Here is a 12,980-nt window from a genome sequence, read left to right on the forward strand (position 1 = left end):
AATTGTGCAACTCATATGAGTTAAAACTACTAAACACTTGGAAGTTTGTTAAGATCTCACACAAAACCCTGGTGAGTTTCCCTTGATGCCTTCAAGTTTAATATGCAGTTGATCTGCGTTTATGGTTCACAATTATCAAATCTTTCTCAAGATGAAACCAACAGAGCATGTTCAACTAAAAAAACAAGTTGATGAATTCTTATTAAAAGGTTTCATGAGCAAGAGTTTAAGCCCTGATATCATTCTTGCATTACTGACTCCAAATAACAGTCAACCTTGAGGATGAGTGTTAAGAATAGAATTCAATTTTCATGTTTGGGTGATATGTTAGATTTGATTTCATGATCATTATTCTTCTCATAACTGATCTTAGTTATGATTACAACTTGATCAAGGCGTGGACTCTAAAAAGCTACTCCTCTGGTTCGAGGATAAATTATGAGAGAAGCAATATTTTCAGGTGGTAGATTAAAGAGTGAGTGATAAAACACAATACAGAGATTTCCCTCTCTTGTAATGAGGGCATACTCCTAGTTTAAATACCTCCCATAGATGCAAGCCTCTGATGCACGTAAAAATTTGGGAAGGGACCCAAATTTTTGCAAGCAAAAAGAAAGAACTTTTTTAGATAATAGAAAAGACACAAAAGAACACAAAATAGACAAATAAACTAAAACAACAACTTCAACACTTACAAACGACGCAATAAAGACAAACACAACAAGACACCTAAAGAAGCTTTGCCTTGAGAAGAAGGATACAGGTGGGGTGGATACTTGCGGTGAGAAGAAAGAGGTTAGAAGCCAAGACGAAGGGTGGAGAAGCTCGCAAGCCTTCCTAGAAGAAGAGAAGAAGAAGTGATGGAACAAGCTCGCAAGCTTTTCCAACAAAACCCGCAGGTTTACATCTCCAAAAATAACTCACATAACCATTCTTAAAACATTCCAAAACAACTCCTATTTATAAGATCAAAGAGGGCAGTCAAACAGCCCTTTAAAACCACTAATTAATCTCATTAAAATAGGAATATAGAAGGCAATAAGTCGCCAAATAGAAGACCAAAAGACAGCAGGAATTCTGCAGGAAAATTGCATAGAAAACAGTGGAAAGACACAAGGAAATCCCCCCAAACAGCCACCAAACAGCAGCCCTCAAAAAGCCATCAATGAGGGCCAGCTGGCTGTCCAAAATCAGAAGCCAAACAGCCCAAAACAGCAGCTGAAAAGGCAGAAAAACTGCTGCTGATTTTCTGCAAAGGAAAACTCCCATGGAATTCCCCCCCCCCCCCAAACAGCCACAAAAATCAGCCAGCAAGGGGCCCGAAAACAGCACCGGAAACAAGGGGATTAAGGCACGGAAAAACAGTCCGCCAGCCGTGGGAACCAAAGGGCCAAGCACGGGAAAACCAACAGCCATCCACGGGAACCAAAGGGCCAAGCACGGGAAAACAGCCAACACAAGAAAACGAATAGACAAAGAGGAGCAGAAGAGACACAAGTGGAGAAACCAAAGAGACAAAGGAAAGGGGGGAATGAATCTAATAAATCTTCAATTTATGAGCTTAAGACACTCTACTAGATATTAATGAGCGGACATCTAGTAGAGAAAAACATTTATGAGCTGAAACATAAGTAGGGGCTCATTAATGAGCTGGCTCAAGTAGAACAAAAATTTCAACTCTACTTGTTTTGACCCCCCCCCTGTCTACATCAGACTCCCCTACTTGAAAAACTCATCTCCCGATGAGTTGGCTTTAGATTTGATCCGAAGGAAGCACATCAAGTTCTTGAACTATATCTTCGTATTTCTTCAAAATCTTCTGACTGATTTTGATTTTCCATTTTCTCTAAACAAAGACTCACATGATAACTACTATGACTTACCAAGACTCACAAGAACTCACAAATAAAACAACTTATGACATCAAGACGCACACGACAAACTGACTCATAAACCTAGCACTTCCTAACTTGCTCTGATACCAAATTGATGCAATCAAAAATTTGGGAAGGGACCCAAATTTTTTATCACAAAAAGAAATGACTTCCTAGATAAAATAAAGACACAAAATGCTCAAAAGGATACAAATAAACCACAAATAACTTCACTTTAATATATAAAAGACTATTACAACTTGGACACTTACAAATGACTCAAACAAGACACCTAAAGAAGCTTTCATCCATTAGAAGAAGGATACAGGTGAGGTGGCACTTGCAGCGAGACGAAAGAGGTTAGAAGCCAAGACGAAGGGTGGAGAAGCTCGCAAGCCTTCCTAGAAGAAGAGAAGAAAAAGTGATGGAACAAGCTCACAAGCTTTTCCAACAAAACCCGCAGGTTTACGATCTCCAAAAAAAACTCACATAACCATTCTTAAAACATTCCAAAACAACTGTTTATAAGATCAAAGAGGGCAGCCAAACAGCCCTTTAAAACCACTAATTAATCTAATTAAAATAGGAATATAGAAGGCCATAAGTCACCAAATAAAAGACGAAAAGACAGCAGGAATTCTGCAGGAAAATTGCATAGAAAACAGTGGAAAGACTCATAGAAATCCCCCCAAACAGCCACCAAACAGCAGCCCTCAAAAAGCCATCAGTGAGGGCCAGCTGGCTGTCCAAAATCAGAAGCCAAACAGCCCAAAACAGCAGCTGAAAAGGCAGAAAAACTGCTGCTAATTTTCTGCACAGAAAAACAGATAAACTCCCATGGAATTCCCCCCAAACAGCCACAGAAATCAGCCAGCAAGGGGCCCGAAAACAGCACAGGAAACAAGGGGGTTAAGGCACGGGAAAACAGCCAGCCAGCCATGGGAACCAAAGGGCCAAGCACGAGAAAACCAGCAGCCATCCACGGGAACCAACGGGCCAAGTACGGGAAAACAGCCAGCACAAGAAAACGAATAGACAAATGGGAGGAGAAGAGACACAAGTGGAGAAACCAAAGAGACACACGAAGAAACCAAAGAGACAAAGGAAAGGGGGGAATGAATCTAATAAATCTTCAATTTATGAGCTTAAGACACTCTACTAGATATTAATGAGCTGACATCTAGTAGAGGAAAGCATTTATGAGCTGAAACATAAGAAGAGGCTCATTAATGAGCTGGCTCGAGTAGAACTTACAAAAGTTTCAACTCAACTTATTTTGACACCCCCCCCCCTCTTTGTCTACATCAATAATCATAGAATAACATAGGATATGTGGTAACTGTGAAGATGGCATGACCTCCATGTGAAGAATCTCGAATGTAAGAAAATGGGAACAACTTCTGGGGAATAGGTCGAGTTAAGATTGTGTACTAGAATATATGTAGGGTTTGGCATTTTGATGGCGTGGTAGGTTGGAATAAGATTTATGGTGGACTGGGTAGGTGGCTTTTGGTTTGTGGCCAAAAAAAGTTTTGAGGAGGCTAATGTCTTAGCTTTGATTTTGTGATTTGATAGATTCAAATGATTTTGGTAAAGATATATATTATGGGAATTGGGTATTTCTTTAGGATCAACTCCATCCTCAAGAAATTGGTTAATCAGTAAAGATACATGAATTTGGTGTACCACCCAAGAAAGAGACACCCTTTTGGCATTCCATAGTAGGTAGGGTCGGACCACCTTCAGCAAGTTTTTCGTCTAGCGCCTTTGCCTCTCTCTTACCCCTAGATTCATCGATAGAGCAACTATTAATGGACCACTCCTAACTTGAATCTGAAAAAAGGAAGGGGAAGATAGATTAATAATTAGAGGCCTGACGTAAGGAGTTGTGCATAAAAATTGTCTTGAGGCTTATGCCTCATTTGTTTAAGGCTCGCAATGCTACATTGAGGTGCGTGTAAAAAAAGGTCTAAGCCTCAATTTCAAGGTTTAGAAAGTATTAGACATTTTAATTTATCAATGAAAAATCTAAATGGCATCATAAAATACAGGAAGGATATCAATGTAGACTTTTTTTATGAAGGAACAATAACAACAAAAGTCAAAAAGATTAGTATAAAACTTTATGTAATACAAATTATTAAAAGTTCAATATAGTCATTCATTTTAAATAATGTTCTTGCTCATTTTTTATTAGGGAAAAGGAGGCTGATTGCGATTGGAGATGACGATGAAGATTGATAGGAGGTTGCTACAAATAAAGAAAAAATATACAAGAAACCAATCAGCTATGTTGATGATTCTAATGAATACCTTTTTGGGGGTGGAAGAGGCAATATAGAATCAAAAGTCATAGCTAATTTATTTTAAAATTGATGTAGGCAAAGGGGGGGTCAACTCATACACAAATTAAATCAATTTTAGCCTCTCCCGGTCTTCAAGCTCAAAGAATTTTGAGCTAGAATTTAGCACATTTATGAGCTGATTTTTAGTTCATTTATTGGACTAGAGGTTAGCTCATTATTAGCTAAGTTTTAGCTCATATTTATCTTCTATTTAATGCCCTTTTTAGGGTTTAGGGTTTAGGGTATCAGAGCAAGTTAAGAAGTCCTAGGTTTGTGAGTTTGTCAAGTTTTGTTTTAGTTTATCAAGTTTTGATTTTGTTTGTCAAGTCTTGTCGAGAGTCTTGTAAGTCTTGTCGTGAGTTGTATTGTGAGTTTAAGTTTAGATTGGTTTATTTTTTAATCTTTTTGAGTCATTTTAAAAATGAAAAAAGACAAAAAGACAGAAGAAAACAGACCTGAAGAAATTGAAAATCCTATGGATAGGTGGATTCCATCAAAGTCAGCAAATCCTCTGGAGTATGAACTATACAAACTTCAATCATGGATGCACATACGTACAAAAAGGTACTTCAAGAAAAAGCAGCGTTTACAAGATAAGTTTCTGAAAGAACGAGATGAGATCTTGTAGAAATATGAAGATAAGATCAAAGAGCTGGACATGACGCCTTTGCCTACTCAAAAGAAACCGAAGCTAACTCATCGGGAGATGAGTTCTCAAGAAGGGGAGTCTGATGTAGGCAAAGCGAGGGTCAACTCAGGTCCAAATTAAATCAATTTTGGCCTCTCCCGAGTCTTCAAGCTCAAAGAATTTTGAGCTGGAATTTAGCTCATTTATGAGCTGATTTTTAGTTCATTTATTGGACTAGAGGTTAGCTCATTATTAGCTAAGTTTTAGCTCATATTTATCTTCTATTTAATGCATTTTTATTATAGTTTTTAATGTTTTAAGTTATGGTGTCTCTTGGGTTCCAAAAGGGCTTTTGGAATCCCAAGATTGATGTTTTATTTTCCCATGTGTGGCTCCTTGAATTCCACCATGGCTTTTAGTGCATTTGCCCCCTTGGATTCCGGCCGGCTGCTGGTTTTCCCGTGCCTGGGCTCTTTCCCGTGACCGTGCCCCTTGGTTCCAGTCGGTCTCCTTGGTTCCCGTGGATGCCTCTTTGGTTCCTTGGCTTGGGATGTTTTTTAGGTATTTTAATGCTATGTGATGTTTAGAATTCCTATGGGAATTTATTAGGTGTCTCTTAGTATTCCTCTTTCATACCTATAAATATGGGAGGATTTGTAATGTTTTAAAAAAGTGAATGATATGTTATTTTTGGAAAAGCTATAACCTGCGGGTTTGCTTCGGAAATTTTGCGGGCTCTTTCCACCCTTCTTTCTCATCCCCTCGGGAAACCCTGCGGGCTCTTTCCAACCTTTCTTCTCGACTTCTAACCTCTTTCGTCTCTCCGCAAGTGCCACTCCACCTGTATCCCTCTTCTCTAAGTGAAGCAACTTTAGGGTGTCGTCTTTAATTTTAATTTTACAAGTCGGCGTCGTTTGTAAGTCTTTTGATTTCTAGTTTTTACATTTTATTTGAAATGTAAGAGTTTGTTCTTCCTTTTCTCGTCTTTAGTCATTTTCGTCGGTAGAAGTCCAGTCTCTTTATTTGTTGGCGAAGGGTATAGGCACCCCTATATTTTTTGCCCGCATCATTTGGTATCAGAGCAAGTTAGGAAGTCCTAGGTTTGTGAGTTTGTCAAGTTTTGTTTTAGTTTATCAAGTTTTGATTTTGTTTGTCAAGTCTTGTCGAGAGTCTTGTAAGTCTTATCGTGAGTCGTATTTTAAGTTTAAGTTTAGATTGGTTTATTTTTGAATCTTTTTGAGTCATTTTAAAAATGAAAAAATGAAAAAAGATAGAAGAAAACAGACCTGAGGAAATTGAAAATCCTATGGATAAGTGGATTCTATCAAAGTCAGCAAATCCTCTGGAGTATGAACTATACAAACTTCAATCATGGATGCACATACGTACAAAAAGGTACTTCAAGAAAAAGCAGCGTTTACAAGATAAGTTTCTGAAAGAACGAGATGAGATCTTGTAGAAATATGAAGATAAGATCAAAGAGCTGGACATGACGCCTTTGCCTACTCAAAAGAAACCGAAGCTAACTCATCGGGAGATGAGTTCTCAAGAAGGGGAGTCTGATGTAGGCAAAGCGAGGGTCAACTCAGGTCCAAATTAAATCAATTTTGGCCTCTCCCGAGTCTTCAAGCTCAAAGAATTTTGAGCTGGAATTTAGCTCATTTATGAGCTGATTTTTAGTTCATTTATTGGACTAGAGGTTAGCTCATTATTAGCTAAGTTTTAGCTCATATTTATCTTCTATTTAATGCATTTTTATTATAGTTTTTAATGTTTTAAGTTATGGTGTCTCTTGGGTTCCAAAAGGGCTTTTGGAATCCCAAGATTGATGTTTTATTTTCCCATGTGTGGCTCCTTGAATTACACCATGGCTTTTAGTGCATTTGCCCCCTTGGATTCCGGCCGGCTGCTGGTTTTCCCGTGCCTGGGCTCTTTCCCGTGACCGTGCCCCTTGGTTCCAGTCGGTCTCCTTGGTTCCCGTGGATGCCTCTTTGGTTCCTTGGCTTGGGATGTTTTTTAGGTATTTTAATGCTATGTGATGTTTAGAATTCCTATGGTAATTTATTAGGTGTCTCTTGGTATTCATCTTTCATACCTATAAATATGGCAGGATTTGTAATGTTTTAAAAAAGTGAATGATATGTTATTTTTGGAAAAGCTATAACCTGCGGGTTTGCTTCGGAAATTTTGCGGGCTCTTTCCACCCTTCTTTCTCATCCCCTCGGGAAACCCTGCGGGCTCTTTCCAACCTTTCTTCTCGACTTCTAACCTCTTTCGTCTCTCCGCAAGTGCCACTCCACCTGTATCCCTCTTCTCTAAGTGAAGCAACTTTAGGGTGTCGTCTTTAATTTTAATTTTACAAGTCGGCGTCGTTTGTAAGTCTTTTGATTTCTAGTTTTTACATTTTATTTGAAATGTAAGAGTTTGTTCTTCCTTTTCTCATCTTTAGTCATTGTCGTCGATAGAAGTCCAGTCTCTTTATTTGTGGGCAAAGGGTATAGGCCCCCCTATATTTTTTGCCCGCATCAAAAATACATTTACATGTTTACTTTAGACTTCTAAATTACGTTTAATTATTTATTTAAATTTTCTTGTTTCTAATTGAGCTCTTCTTTGAGCATTTATGATATTATTTTGCCACTTTTGGATTACTCTCAGATACTTTATTAGTAGGAAACCAAGCTCCAATTTGTATGATGTTACTTATTATTAGGTTATAAGTCAAAAATACTTTGTTTTTCACATTTTTAATTAATTTAATATTTAATTTTGAGGCTTGGGCCTTAGCTCAAGTAAATAACATATCTCAATACTTGATAGCACAATTTCAAACCTTGATTATTAGATTATGGGTAGATGGGAGATAAAGAAAGTGTAGGCTCAACTCGAGCTGCCATCTGGTGTAGCATATTTACTTCTTACAAGATGGATCAAAAAATTAACATAAGGAGATAATAATACTTTTGTAAATAAAATGAATTATAATCATATTATTATAGTAAATATAAAATGAATTATTATAAAAAAACAACATCATAAGGAAAACACAGAGAACAATTATAATAATGAGTTATTTTCTTATGAGTATTATTTGTGCCTATAACTTGAGAGACCTTTCTATTTATGGAAAACCTAGAATTTTCATGAAGAATTGGACAATTTGAAAGTTTCTTCTATCGCATCCCTTGCTTGAAATTCTATAATGCATTACCTCATCCTCTAAGAATTTAGAGTTGTGTAAGATAGATGATTCCCCTTCTTACCATGCCTAAATTATCACAAAAGCTAATCTATTTATAATAGAAATCTACCCTACTTATTATTGTAATATTTCCTCAATATTGAGGATATTCTCCTATATTGTATTTTCATTGATTGTTTTTTTTCTCATGCCTATATATAAGAACACATATGCTTATACTAAAAAACAGTCAAGAAAAGATAGTCATTTACAATTCTCTCTCTTCTAACATGGTATTAAAGCACAAGTTTTTAAACCCATAGCTTAAACGTCTATAAACTTTGATGAAGTGCAGCATAAATTTGCTCATCTATCTTCCTTTTCTCACTTTGGCCTCCACATAAAGCTTCTGATCTTCATCATCAACACCTGAGGTACTTTAGCTCCTCTATGTCTTCATCGATAAGTATGACTCGCAACTTCCTCTATTATCTGATGGAGATAATGTAAGAGGCTTTTGATTTCACTATGTCTATGTTATATATTAATAGCCTTCGCCAACTCTCATTGTTCAGTCTCAATAATAATACTCTTCATCAATGCAAGGATTTTATATTAACCTTCTTCGTACAATTCTCAATAGTGACTTGCATTTTCTATGACGAATTAAACATGGACAACGGAATAAAAAAATTTTGAATATTACATTTTTGCTCGCTATTATTTCTTAACCCAAGATGGCATCTGTATGTGTTTTTTCTTCTTTTTTTTTCTCACGCAAGGGTGGGGGGCACTATCACATATTTATTATAGGAATATGCACGGTTATTTTTCTTAATAATTTCTAATTATTTATAATATTCTTCCTTATCTTATATATATATATATATATATATATATATATACATACACACCAAACATGATTGAAGTAGGCCTTGCTCATGTTTGGCTGGCTAAGCAAATGTGCTTATAAAAATAATTTGAACTCGAGCTAATTATCAAGTTGAACATGATCTAACACGAACAACAGCCTTTTCAGACATCCCTAGTTGCTAGTGTTAAGACATGGGAGGCTATGAGTTTAGTCCCACATATGATATATTAAGAGAGATGGATGTAGTTGCTAGTGTTAAGGCATGGGAGGCTATGAGTTTAGTCCTACATATGATATATTAAGAGACTTAGCCCCCCCCCCCAATCATTAATTCCCCTAATTGGAGCTTAAATCAAGACTTCAATTAAAGCTCAATTAATCCCAACTTTCCCTCTCAAATCCATAATTTGAAATCCCATTAACCCCAAATTAAATTAGGAAAATTCTGAAATTTACTTCAGATTCCCTCTCAAGCTATGCTCACTCACCCGTCTCCTAAAACCGGCCCACCCTCCCCCTCTCAACCACGGCCGACCTTCCCTCCCCCAAACCACCACCCCTCTCTCTCCCTACCACCTCAACTCTCCTCTTCCCCACTCAAAGCAAGTAGGAAAGGACGATTCAAACATTGATCATGAATTCGTAGAAGACTCCTACGGGCGAGCCGACATCCTTTGATCCACTTTCTTTGACTTCAATTTGGACTTCGACAACTCGGTGAAAGAATATGTGGATCGCATCCTTTATCAACTAAAACATACGTAAATTTAGAAAGACAATCTACGCAGAAGGATATGGTACACCTAAGATGTAAATCCATGCATACCAAAATTCATAAAACACATTGTGACCATAAACAAATGATATTCAAACTTTTCTTGGTCATGTAACTTTTCGGGAATATGAATTAGCAACTTTTAAGCATACTTCATTACTTCCAAATGTTAAATAATAGAGGATTCTTTACAATTTTACCTGGTTTTTTAAAAAAAATAATCAGAAGAAATATCAACTATATAAAATTTGGGTTAGCGGTTATGATTTACAGGTGATTTGTCAGGACGACAAATTTTCTATTTATGGCCTATTTCTGCCTAGAATCAAATGAGCCTATTTTCCCTTTAGAAAGAAAAGTGTGTTTAATTTTACAGCAACATTTTAAAGGAAGTCAGTGACATGAAAAATAATAAACATAATAAACTAGACATTACTATAAAAAAATCAGTATGAAAAAAAAAAAAAAAAAAAGCAAATCAAGCATCGCAAAGAAAAGCAAGTCTTGAGGCATCAGAAAGCATACTAGATTCTCAATGGCAACATAGCTCGACGAAAGCAGCCTTGCCAATGAGCTCTTTTTTAACTCTTTGTTTGGAACAGAATTAAGAGTGAGTGTTATAGCACTAACAATCTCAGCCTCCTCTTCAAATGACAAAATCCTCTTCTCCAAATCCTAAAGAGTTCAGAAGCTCGTTAATGGAAATGATCATATAATATCAATGACGAACATAAGCCCTTCATGAAGAGGAAAAAATTAAAAAGAAGGAAATTTTTGGCACCAAGGATAACATGCCCGTCACAAGCACAAAACATTTGTAACAATTAATGGTAAGAAATCATAAAATTTGCATCCCAACTGTGAAATGATTAAAAAAACGTAGAATTCTTCACTTAATATGTAAATAATTGGGCTGATGCATTAAGTATATTAATCATTAACCAGCAGAAATATATGACACAAATAAACCTTTTAGTCATATTAATAATATTTTCTAGCAAAAAAAAGAAAATAAATTATTTAGATGATTTGTCCATTGCACCAACCAATGGACTCAGCATATTTTCTTACAGCCATCATAAAATTTTCTTTAAGGATCATATATGTATCTTGATAAGGAAAAGTGTATAATTGGTAGGCATCATAGAAAAAAAAGTGTAAAACCAATTTATAGAGAGTAAAGTCAAAGATGCATCAATAACACCAGCAAAAATATTGATTAGAAAGAATTGAGAAAGAAAAGGGATAAACCTAAGGTAAAAGGGCTAATAAATAGTTATGAGATGCTGTTGACAGATAATAAAAAGGGGAAAAAAACAAGATTTGAAAATTCAACCAAAAACATCCAGGCTAAAAATAATCATGATAAAAGACACTTGGTCAAAATAGGGTGAAATTATTTAGTGAACTCAGATCTACAAGTGCTTGTGATCCGCATACACACACAAAAGAGAGAAAGTTCAAAGCATAGCATATAAAAAACTTCCCAAAAATGAAAGCTAACTACAGTTAAAAAAAAATCTAATGCAAACATATGATCAATATAGTCTATATATTAGTTGAAAATAGTTAACATGCAAGTTTTGAATTTTTTTCATGCCATTCATCATGAACTAAAAAGACATGAGATCTCCAAACTATCAAAACTACCAAATCCTCCAAAAGTAAGCTCGAAGGCCAACTCCAAAGTGGCATAAATAGTATTCATGCAAAACCATATGCACCAACATTTTTCAAGGAATTGATATCTGCAATCCTACGAAATAAAATGCATAATTCAACAAATATATTAGTAGATGTTCTTTAAAAGTTGACCAATTTTTAGTAAACAGCCTCATTGCCATTTTAACAAACAGAAAGTGTTGATTTTGTGCTTTTTATTAGATGAGAAATAGTACCTCTCCAATCCATATAAGAATCTCCAAATTTTGAGGTTCATGAATCAAAATAGAGGCATCTTCACAAAGTTTACGTAGGGCTGATGAGCAAGCAGTTTTGCACATCGAGTCTTTGATCCCAGAAGCACAAAAAATTCTGAAGAGGACGATGTGTGAGTTTTTTAAAAAATCATCAAGATAAGATCTAATCTATGAAAAATCTTACAATAGAGGCATGATGTTATCAGGGACTAGGGAAATCCATCTTGAAAATGAGCCAACAACATCAGCTAAGGATTTATAGACCTGCATTAAAGAATTGACAACTGAGTGATAAAGACTCCCATTATTGTATATATAGTTTGCGATTCAAATTCATGATAGGAAGTTACAAGGTCAAACTACTGTATATATATTTTGCGATTCAAATTCATGATAGGAAGTTACAAGGTCAAACTATGAAAGGGTGCAGTGCAGTAAGCTAGGCAAGAATTTCAAGATACAGTTGAATACTAAACTTACAAAGGGCAACAGACCCTTAAGATCTCCAGATGAGGTACTAGTGAGAATTGTCACAAGCTGCATAACTATTGAGAAAGAAAGCGGAGGACCATGTTGCAGAACTGTTTCAGAGACCTGCAAGATATCATAATTGGTTAAATTGCAACCTAGACAACAATGAAGACGGTAGCTCCAACGCAACTAGGTTTTTCTCTAATATAATACCAAACTAACTAAAAAAGTATCTCAAAATACTGACAAGCACACAAAAAAAAAAAAAGAAGGCAGCTCCCAAAGAAATTTAGTACAGGCACAACCATTAAACGCAAACAATAAATAAATGGCTCCTAAACATGCAAAGGTTGCCACAGCATAAGTCCAAATTGACAACCATCTTATAATCTTAAAATTTACTTGTAATATGATAAGCTTCTTGATCTCCATCAAAAAAAGGAAGGCACCTTTTAAGTGGGTGTGGACTCCTTGAGGAAGCAAAAGGGGGAAGAAGAGATATTTGAAAAAAAAAATAAAGGTGGAAATCTTATTTCCTGAAAAAAAAAATTACAACATTAGGGGTCTATTTATAGTATCTACATAAACTAGTTTTAAGTTTAACAAAAAGTTAGACCAGCTGGTTCCAATGTTTAAAATTGCGTAATCGGGTATTGAGTCGTTTTTCGTTCGTAAGGCGAGGCGTAAGCCTCAAGACGTTTTAAGGCGTAAGCCTCAAAATCAAAAGATTGCGTAAACATAAATTGATAAATTTTTTATATACTGAGTAAATAATATAAAATACATAAAAGCAAAAAATATGAAGTGAAATCAAAATATCCCAATAATAAGACAACATGAAATATAGTTCAACTCAAAATTCTATCTTTCACAAATCACAGTATTCTTTTCATTAACATATAATTCTGAAAAT

At 35.8% G+C, this 12,980-nt stretch overlaps 1 protein-coding gene across 3 annotated transcripts in view; it reads right to left on the reverse strand.

Moving 5' to 3' along the window:
- LOC110092572 (transportin MOS14) overlaps positions 1-12,980 on the reverse strand; it is a 132,848-nt gene that overhangs the window by 64,790 nt on the left and 55,078 nt on the right. For 2 of the 3 annotated variants that reach the window (XR_002302599.2, XM_020817182.2), the window contains exons 13-16: positions 12,077-12,190; positions 11,781-11,860; positions 11,576-11,711; positions 10,203-10,352 (exon numbers count right to left, since the gene is read on the reverse strand). Coding sequence is in view for 2 of the 3 variants with exons in the window: in XM_020817182.2 (XP_020672841.1) it covers positions 10,203-10,352; positions 11,576-11,711; positions 11,781-11,860; positions 12,077-12,190 (480 nt within the window). In the remaining variant the exon portion in view is untranslated. The remainder of the gene's footprint in view (positions 1-10,202; positions 10,353-11,575; positions 11,712-11,780; positions 11,861-12,076; positions 12,191-12,980) is intronic. The other variant, XM_028698005.1, reaches the window with a different exon arrangement.

Source organism: Dendrobium catenatum, unplaced genomic scaffold (assembly GCF_001605985.2).
Source record: "Dendrobium catenatum unplaced genomic scaffold, ASM160598v2 fragScaff_scaffold_1026, whole genome shotgun sequence".
In the NCBI taxonomy this organism is placed as follows: Eukaryota; Viridiplantae; Streptophyta; class Magnoliopsida; order Asparagales; family Orchidaceae; genus Dendrobium; species Dendrobium catenatum.